The 10,846-nt window shown below is 40.9% G+C and overlaps 1 protein-coding gene across 1 annotated transcript in view; it reads right to left on the bottom strand.

Moving 5' to 3' along the window:
* The window catches only part of LOC138971188 (uncharacterized), a 59,948-nt gene extending 50,218 nt beyond the window's left edge, over positions 1–9,730 (bottom strand). Inside the window, exon 1 of the mRNA XM_070343838.1 lies at positions 8,614–9,730. Coding sequence (XP_070199939.1) covers positions 8,614–8,623 — 10 coding nt within the window. The 5' untranslated portion in view covers positions 8,624–9,730. The remainder of the gene's footprint in view (positions 1–8,613) is intronic.
* Positions 9,731–10,846: the final 1,116 nt, after the last annotated feature.

Raw genomic sequence — 10,846 nt, 5'->3', positions numbered from 1 at the left:
TTTCAGTTTGCTAGACTTTAATTAACTATTGTACTGCAATGCACTTAACAACAGTTTGTTTTATTGGGTTTTTTTTTTTTACATTTTTTTTTCACTTCACCTCATCTTGACTTATACAGTACTCAAAATCTTCTAATGTAGATTTCATTTTCCAATATACTATTCAATTTGAAAAGAATCCACATCCTGACTGCTTCCTGCATTGTGTGGGTTAAAGCTTTTTGAAATACCGGTTTATACGTACATTTCAATGTGTATTATCATTTGATTGGGAATTGTGTACAGAATAATTTATTTATGTATGGTTTTCTGAGGCGCTTAGAACTTTTTTTTTAGGATTTGCGCCATATAAATATCCTCATTATTATTATTATTATTATTATTATTATTATTATTATTATTATTATTATTATTATTATTATTATTATTATTATTATTATTATTTAAGTTATTGAGACATCCCAGTGCACTAAGGGATTTATAGAGCAAATCGAGAAAATTCATTATTGAACGAAGCGCATAGCGCTGAGTTCAATAATTATTTTCGAGATTTGCTCTATAAATCCCTTAGTGCACTGGGATTGTTTCAATAACGATATTGTCGGCACCGCCAGAGAAAAAAGAAGATACAACACGCACATTTTGCTACGCGCATTTGAATAGGCATAACTGTGTGGTCAGGTCGTATAGAAGATCTACTTTTGTGTGGGCTGTCTCGTGTGTTGTGCTTTCATCACACGCAAACTCTTGTTTTAATTTCTGTTGGTAAATTCCAGTGTAGCGTTAAGCTAAACAGTGATGATCTTTCTCTCATTTGAACTCGGAGAAAGGACTGTGCTTTCAGTTATTTGCGGTTCGAAACCTTCATCGAGCTTCGACAGATTGACTGTGCAGAGTTGTGCCCCTTGCCAAGGTCGACGGAAAGCCCATTTTCAAAATAAACGTGGCATGTTTTTCGTGTGGTATCTTCCCTCATCGGGGAGTCTGGTACTAAATATGAACGGTAAGAATGCTCTGAACCCTACACGTATTATATCCCCATCGTTTTATCGTTCACATTTGCCTAACATGTTTATTTGCTGAGCGGGATTTATGTCGTCTGCTAGGCTATTGCACTGAGTCTCATTTTAAAAACAAAAATTGCTCGTCCCGTTGCACTGAGTCTGCACACATAAAGAAGGCTGGTAATAAGTCTTATATGTGTTAAGAACGTTCTAAACCCTACACGTTTTCGATTCCGATTGTTCTTGCCTTAAAATAAACGGAAAGCATTCATTTACTGAACAGATGCAGTCGTATTTCAGTGTAGTCTGCTACGTGCTGATCTAGCTGCGACGTTATCGGAATAACACTTGTGTTTTCTGTTAGCTGCTGGGAATTGTATACTAACTCATCATTTGGTAATGTGGATAATAAGGTACATGCCACCAACATGGCATAATTATGAGAGGAATCTTCGCAAGTCGAAACTGAAAAATTAGACACAGCGGGTTCTATTTTTAGATCAGTGCAACTGTGGGCGGCACAGGCGCATGCAATCTGTCAGAAAAAAAAACACTTCTGCTTTAATTGAAAAGCAGGACATTTATGGTCATAATCATTGGTATTGTGGAGAATATAAGCTACATGTCATTAATTAATTCTGAGGATGAGAGTACAGTCTCGCTTTGGCAAAGGGTGTAAGAATACGCTCTGTGGAAAAGTTAGCGCACTCCAGGAGTGCGCTAACAGATTTAAGCGCATCGCCATTAGCCAATCAACTGGTTCACATCAGTCATGTGACACCAGTACTTACTGACAATTATTATTATTATTATTATTATTTAAGTTATTGAGACATCCCAGTGCACTAAGGGATTTATAGAGCAAATCGAGAAAATTCATTATTGAACGAAGCGCATAGCGCTGAGTTCAATAATTACTTTCGAGATTTGCTCTATAAATCCCTTAGTGCACTGGGATTGTTTCAATAACGATATTGTCAGTACCGCCAGAGAAAAAAGAAGATTCAAAACGCACATTTTGCTACGCGCATTTGGATAGGCGTAACTGTGTGGTCAGGTTTGTGTCAGATCTACTTTTGTGTGGGCTGTCTCAAGTGTGTCGTGCTTTCGTCACACGCAAACTCTTGTTTTAATTTCTGTTGGTAAATTCCAGAGTAGCGTTAAGCTAAAAAGTGATGATCTTTCATACAGACCTCATTTAAACTCGGAGAAAGGACTGTGCTCTTAGTTATTTGCGATTCGAAACCTTCATCGAGCTTCGACAGATTGACTGTGCAGAGTGTTGCCCCTTGAATATTGACTCCAAGGCCACGGTTAGCACATTTTCAAAGTAAATGTGGTATGTTTCTCGTGTTGTATCTTCACTCATCGGGGAGTCTGGTACTATATATGAACGGTAAGAATGCTCTGAACTCTACACGTATTATATCCCCATCGTTTGTTTGTTCACATTTGCCCAACATGTTAATTTGCTGCGGGGTTTATGTCGTCTGCTAGGCGGCTAGGGCAATCGAACCACTGAACTGCAGTCTCATTTCAAAAACAAAAATTGCTCGTCTGCACGCATGAGGCAGGCTGGTAATAAGTTTTATACATGGTAAGAACGTTCTTAACCCTACACGTTTTCGATTCCGATTGTTGTTGCCTTGAAATAATAATTCGGAAACCATTCATTTACTGAACTGATGCAGTCGTATTTCAGTGTAGTCTACTATAACAGAGTCGACTTCCAAGGTCTAGCTGGTACGTTATCGGAATAGCACTTGTGTTTTGTGTTTGCCGCTGGGAATTTTATACTAACTCATCATTTGGTAATGTGGTTAATAAGCTACATGCCACTAACACGGCATATGAGAAGAATCTTTGCAAGTCAAAACGAGAAGAGACCATTGTGGAAGAGACACAGCCTCTTCTATTTTTAGATCAGTGGGAATCACTGTGCCACAGGCGCCTGCGATCTGTCAGAAAAAATACCACTTCTGCTTTGAGCCGCAGGAAATTTATGGTTATTTTTTGGTAAAGTGGAGAATATAAGCTACATGTCATTAATTAATTCTGAGGATGAGAGTACAGTCTCGCTTTGGCAAAGGGCGTAAGAATACGCTCTGTGGAAAAGTTAGCGCACTCCAAGAGTGCGCTAACAGATTTAAGCGCATCGCCATTAGCCAATCAACTGGTTCACATCAGTCATGTGACACCAGTACTTACTGACAATTATTATTATTATGCTGATAGGTATTTGCAATTTAGGAGTGTGGTTCTGAGACATTCCACGGAGAAATCATTATGCGGGAAAAGCATGTAAGAAAATATGATCGATAGCATTTTTTCTGTTCTTTTTATCTGTTGTCAGAAACGTGATACCTGTTGACATTAAGCCCCAAGTCGACTTCGCTAAGTCTTTTTACCCAAAACTCAGTGCTAAAGCTGCGTGCGGGCCATTCTGATAATAATCGGTCCACGGGTATCGCCAGTTTCTCTCTGACAGCATGCTGAATTATTGCGCGAATCTATCAAAACAAGAATACAGAGTTATCTCCCATATATATGTTTTTCGCGAGCACTGATCTAAATTTGAGATCAGTGTTCGAGAGACGAAAATGATTGCAGATTGGCCGACTTCGACAGTGATCTCCGTTCTGTTCTTCACAGTTATGATAAAGACATCGTTCTAAGGTCAAAACAAGTCGAAATTTTGGGACTGCTGCCGGAAGGAGACCGTAATATATGGTTGCATCACTGTCAACTGGTTACAGAAAAAAATCGTCTGCTTCAGCGAGCGCCGAAACCAAACGGTTGATTATCACGTGACACTTTTGCCATATTTAGAGTTGTTTGCACAGTAAATACAGCCGCGAAAAATAGCTCGCTTGAAACTGTCTTACATATCAATTCCTTTGTAATTTAAAAATTACACAACACCATGAAAAATCATTATCGACGATCGCGAATCTGCTTATATCCATAACACATTACGAAAGGATCTAAATATGTAAAAAAAATCGGTTTCCTCTCCAGACAAGGAAAACCAAGGAATTCTGCCAGGGATAGAATGAGACCCGAAGGGAAGTAACTCATTTTTGACCTGGGTTCAGGATGAGGCTTTGGCCCATGAAAACGTTATACGCATTTGAATATATATGTGACCCGTTCTCACAAACGGGGGCCTAAGTCGCAGCGAGCCGTTCCGAGCTATCGGCTGGGAAAGGCAGTGAGGGCCTACTTGGGTGATTTTCATTTTTTTGCATTTCTGACCTCTTTATACCCTAATCTTTCATATTCGGAAATATTTTGTTGAGTTCTATTATTTAAGCGTGTTAATTATGTCTTCAAAGACACAAATTCGCTCACAACACTATAATTAAGGAAGGAAAAAATCGCGATTTTCTCAAAATGCCGTCCTTGAACATGGTCCGGTTGTAACTTACTTAACTTCAGCAATATTTTTCACACAAACTTCTTTTTGGTATCAAATTAAAGCTTATTAAATGCAGTTTCCAGTGATATGCATAACTCCAAATATCCAAATTCCGACTTAGGCCCCCTTTTGTGAGAACGGGTCACATATATTTATCTGGACAATTCATGTAACGAATTATGTAACCTTTGGCAATGGCGCATTGCAACGGCATGGATTTGATGCGTAGAAACCATTAGCGGAGATGTCCATATATATCTGGGCTGTTTTGAATCACCATATCTCTATGGGAAATCTGTTTATGGTATTGGCATATATTGCTATTCTGATAGACACGTGGGGGAATTTGGGGGTTATGATTGGATATCTCGCACAGCCCTATTTCGGCCATCGGTCCATATTCCTACGGAAGTCGTTCAATATCCTTAATATTTACAACAACAAACTTACACACGGTTCCGGGTTACAACAAAGAATTCCACGTCAGAGTAGCAATATAAACGTTTGTGTTTTCAGCGTACCAATAGGGTTTGATATTTTGACTCGAACAACTGAGTAAAATACCGACGAGTTGCGGCTCGTCTTCGACTCGTCGGTTATACTTGTCTCGTCAGAATATCAGAGACTATAGCTACGCTGAAACACAAGAGCTGTGAATATCTATTCCACAAACTCCAGTGTTTCAACCAAGTATTAATTTCAAAGGCAGTAATTCTCAGTTCGGACTTTAACAAATACACGCATCATCATACATGATTGACGCCTTAGTCGGACGGGTAAAGGTCATAATTATGCTGTGTACATCAAACAGATATATCCACGACATTAAAGCAATTTACAAATAATATCAAAGCCCCGTGCATGTTTAAAGATAACCCCCTGTTGTCCGCTACTTTTGTAATTCAAATGTCAGCACGCATACGTGCACATGATTATATTGTTTGTCAAATGATCATGCTGGTGTTCCTCACAGATATATATATATATATATGTATGTCGGTGAAGTCGGTTACAAAATGTCATATTTATGTTTATGTTCAAGGTTAAAAGCTGTTGCCAGTCGTATATATAACAAACCTGTACAAAATGTAATTTCTGCCCGATATATTAAAGATGCCAGAGACGTATTTCGTTATTTCGTGTGTAAACGACAATGGACAGTACCACATAATATTTGCCCATGCGTTTTAACATGAGATGAAAACTTTTTTCCATTCGAACAAAAACCGAAAACGTAGAGCGTGGCTGATTCAGCTACAGAGTGGGAATTGTTTGATGGACTAATTTCGTACATTTACAAGGCATCAGAAACAACAACCAAAATGCTCAACTGTTCTGAATGTGAATACAACCAGGCGTTGATTTTTGGTATGTATTCAAACGGAATAAAGCTCTTATCCTATGTAAAAGCCTGGCTATATCTGTTTTTGCGTTCATGGTCGTTTACACAAAAATATGGTATCTTTAATACATTGGGCGAATATAACACTTCGTTAAGGCTCCTACATATTCGCTGACAAAGGGAGGAAGGTATCTTTTAAGATACAGGATACTCGGAAAGCCATCGGAACTGGAAACTAAATTTAGTTTTCTGATATTGATTTATTTTCATTTTATTTACGATTATCTAACATGTCACATTTGTCCGAAGGGAACACTGCACGGAAAGTTCTTGACACCGATGGCAAAAAGATACTTTGAGACTAACATTTTCTTCTTCAATAAGTTCTTTGTAAAGAGGGAGTTTAGTGTGTGGGTACGTGCGCGACATTCAAACCCATTAATAAGTACAGTTAAAGATGCATTACAACTCTTTATTGTGAGTGTGCATGCACTAACATAAGGAAATGACACAAAGATAATGTGAGTGCGCATGTCTGCCTGTTGTTGTTGTTGTTGTTGTTGTTGTTCGGGTTGTTGTTGTTGTTGTTGTTGTTGTTGTTGCATATTTGTTTGATCTTACGCATTGTTTTGACCCCTGTCCGGTCGTCTGTCCGATAGTTTCGACACGTAGTAGCTCTTCTGACTGGACATTTCGGGACCTATCCGCAATTTCAGTCCATGTCCACCTTTTGTTTAAACAAGTTGTTATTCATAAACACACACATGATAATACAACAACATGCTTACAAAGGAGCACAACAAGTTTAAAACTTAAAATAAGTCCAAGTCCAACTGACATATAAATAAATCCCTGCGCCTTGAATATGTGCGCGATATAAATTGCATAAAATAAAAAATAAAATAAAAAATAAATAAATCCCTGCGCTTAGAACTGTACCCACGGAATACGCGCGATATAAGCCTCATATTGATTGATTGATGACATATAATTATATATTGCCCTCTTAGCAGGGGAACAGCAGTGGATATGGTCAGGCTTTTACATGGGATGAGAGCATCATCCTGCAACTTTGACACATGCCAACAATCCACAGCCTGGCTGCTTCCCGAGTCGCTGAATACATTTTGCACATTGACATAGGTGCCAGTTATGAGGTTAATTCAACAACTACAAAATCCCACTGCGTAGAAGGCAGCCACGCTATTGGTTTTTGGTATGTGTCCGTGTGGAGGGACGCTCTCGTCCCATGTGAACGCATGAACACATTATTTTGGGCGGTGCTACATGATCTTGTAAACTGGGAAGGAACGTTACTTTGAATACAGACAAAAAGGTCGTTCTTCCCCTGCAGGCAAAATGGCGCACGCTACATTTTGCGGCTGGCCTACCACCGATATAACCAGAGATGTAATGACAAGTCAGGAATAATCCGATGACCCCCCCGGACTTGCTTCCCTTTATGCACTGAAGCTTCGATGAATGCACTATCAGAGAGCAGCAGAAATATATATATAGCAAAGAGAAGTCGGAGTGTGTGTGTGTGTGTGTGTGTGTGTGTGTGTGTGTGTGTGCGTGTGCGTGCGTGCGTGCGTGCGTGCGTGTTTTTGTGTGTGTTTTTTTGCCGACAGAAACTTAGGGGAATTGGAGCATAGATGCAATAGCGGGATTGGGTTTATAGCTTCTGCGGTCACCTACACCCTTGTTTCAGTTCGGAGGGGGGGGGGGGGGGGACACAATTAAGTTTGTTTTGAGATTCTACTGTAGCTTTCCCGCTGCTTTCGGTAACCTGTCGGTCATTGAAAACAGGTTTTACCTTTGCCCATATGGACAAAATAGAACCCACCGGACATGAACCTAAAAGCCTAATATTAATTCAGCTTGCTTTTCATTTTAGAAATTCCACTCCTTCAGCTGAACACAAATGCTCTCAAATCGATTACCCTTTCGTCACACTGTCACGAAGGTAGCATAACGTGTCAGCACGATTCAAATATGTCCTGTTGTTCGGCTATTCCTTCGTGCATGAAGTACAAAAATAACCGGACGGTGTCAAATATCACATCCAACATCTGTTCGTCTGTTTTTAGAAATAGCTCCAGTTCCAAATGAACCACAAAAAGAAGGAAAGCGAAGATATATATTGCCAGTCGTCAGGCGTGCAGGTAAAGTGTAGCTTACTACATTAGCACCTGGGGTTTAAAGGGGTGTTGTCCACCTGAACAACAATAATATATGCAATTACACCACTAGAAAACGTCTAAAACAGCAGGTGATGATGAATTAAAAGTTGGCTCTAGAAACTATACGTACAGAGCACACAGTGAACATTTAGTTGACAGAAATATTTTGAAAGAGATGTAGCTATCCTGATTCACCTTTTTTTTTAATGGGGTCTTAAAACTGTTCAATGAACCCTCGTACCTATATATCTACCTATACCAATAGCAGCCACGTTTACGCTTGTGGCTTGAGTTGGCTGTGTCTCCTGGCAAAATCTGAGTGTATGACCTTCTCAACGCTTGGTTAGCACTCATTTGTGGCCAGGTATTATAACGAACCTTCCCTTGACATTTTTCTGCCTGTAAACACACAAACACAAGCGCGTGCGTACGCACGCACGCACGCACGCAAACAAAGAGATAGAGAGAGAGAGAGAGAGAGAGACAGAGAGAGACAGAGAGAGAGAGAGACAGAGAGACAGAGACAGAGAGAGAGAGAGAGAGTGTGTGTGTGTGAGAGAGAGAGAGAGAGAGAGAGAGAGAGAGAATGAGAGAGAGACAGAGAGAGACAGAGAGAGAGAGAGAGGCAACAGTTCAGTGCTTGTCTTGATTATTCGCGAGACTTACCCATGATCATCGTACTCCACGCCGAGGCCACAAAAAGTTCAATGTCTCTTCACTTGAACTCCTGCATGTTGAGCCTTTGTTACACCATACACTGTTTCCGAAGAGTTAAAACCCCATGGTTTTGATACGTTTTTCTCCGGGATGATGACCCATAGATTCGTGTGTGTTTTTTCTATAAGTTTCTCTCTTGGATGATGGGCACTTGTTGTAAGAACGCCACAGGCTGTTTTGAGAAGTTTCTCACTCAGCCAAAGACTTGAAAACAAGAGCGAAAGAGTCCCACACCACGCGAAGAGAGAAGTTTCTCACTCAGCTAAGACTTGAACACAAGAGCGAAAGAGTCCCGCACCACGCGAAGAGTATAAGACTTGAACACAAGAGCGAAAGAGTCCCACACCACGCGAAGAGAGATGTTTCTCACTCAGGTAAAGACTTAATAACAAGAGCGAAAGAGTCCCACACCACGCGAAGAGAGATGTTTCTCACTCAGTTAAAGACTTAAAAACAAGAACGAAAGAGTCCCACACCACGCGAAGAGAGAAGTTTCTCACTCAGCTTAGACTTAAACACAAGAGCGAAAGAGTCCCACACCACGCGAAGAGAGAAGTTTCTCACTCAGCTAAGACTTAAACACAAGAGCGAAAGAGTCCCACACTACGCGAAGACTGATCGATCAATACACTTCCACAGGAAGCCTTGACACAGGATGCGTCGGTGCCTGACTTGAATGAACTCCGTAAGACACCAAGAGGATTGGAATGATGAGCACTTGCAATAAAGACACCCCAGGTTGTGTTTCACACGTGTCTGTGCCAGTTTAGTTTTATAGGCATGAGCAACTGCGTCGTAGAGCGCCGCGCTGCCATCACTGAGACTGTCCGATCAATATGATATTCTTTAGAGGAAAGGGAGATACTGCCACGATGGCGCCTGACTCAAAGCTTCGAGGCATCACTTCAGCACTTTTAGGAACAGCACCACCGCTTGATTCTGACAACTAGGACACGTAAAGAAGAGTAAAATGTGTATACGCCCACTGCTGTCACAAAAACTATTCACAGTCAAAACAGTTTGCTGAGCATGTCAGACTGATGCCATGGCGTAGTCTGTCAGTGCTGAAAGTTGATTTAAAAAATCAGCCACTTTTTACGAACAACACTCGTCACCGGCTCATTTTGAGAAGTTTCTCCGTCAGAGTCTCTAACTGGAGCAAAGATCTTGTAGGCTACGAGCAAAGATCTTGTATGCTACGCGTAGCATACAAGATCTTTGACTGGAGCAACAGTGTGAGCACGCTCCTATCGCGAAGTCTGACAATAAAGTGTTCAGACAAAACTATGACACTGCCACGATGGCGCTTAATTCACTCGAAACCGCAAATTACCACTTTCGGCAATGTTAGCGACAGCACGGCCACGGGCTGATTTTGAGACGTTTTTGCGTCAAATGAGGTACGCAATAGAGAATAAAGTTGCCATGTCCGTTGCTAGCACTATAAGGCTGTTCGGTCAGTGCAGTTTTCAGAAAGCGATGTGCCACCGCTGCGATGGCGCAGGCGTATATTTGACACTGAAAGTTACCTCTTCAGCACTTTTAGTAAGAGGACCACCTGTTGTCTTGGGGAGTGTTGATTTAGATAAGTGTCCACGTCACGGAAGGCACGCACAAGAGCAAAAATGGCCATTGCCTGCGTCTACCACACACACTGTGGAATCAACACTATCTTCAGACCGGGGCGCTGTGGCACCGCAGCGGTGGCACAGGCTGGCTTACAACTGTAAGTAATCACGTCAACACTTTTAGAAACACCACTACCGGTTTATTGTATACTAGAGGAATACCTGGCTTCGCCGGGGTGAATCGCGAGACAGAGACAGACAGCGTGGCGGTTCACCACAATCACCTTTGAAGGCGAAGTCCTCTCAAACGGGATTGAGAAAAGCTCTATAAATTATTAACTATTATGGCTTCTCAAAGGCCAGAACATACAGACAGACAAAAGCCGCCAGACCCCATCACAAACAGAACTCTACAATCCACAGGTGTTGCCTCCACACACACACACATACACACACACACACACACACACACACACACACACACACACACACACACACACACACACACACACACACACACACACAAAAGCCGTATATATCTATATATATATATATATATATATATATATATATATATATATATATATAGATAGAGATAGATAACAGTGGATTTT

Source organism: Littorina saxatilis, linkage group LG7 (genome assembly GCF_037325665.1).
Source record: "Littorina saxatilis isolate snail1 linkage group LG7, US_GU_Lsax_2.0, whole genome shotgun sequence".
Lineage (NCBI taxonomy): Eukaryota > Metazoa > Mollusca > Gastropoda > Littorinimorpha > Littorinidae > Littorina > Littorina saxatilis.
This window is presented reverse-complemented; position numbering and strand designations above follow the sequence as displayed.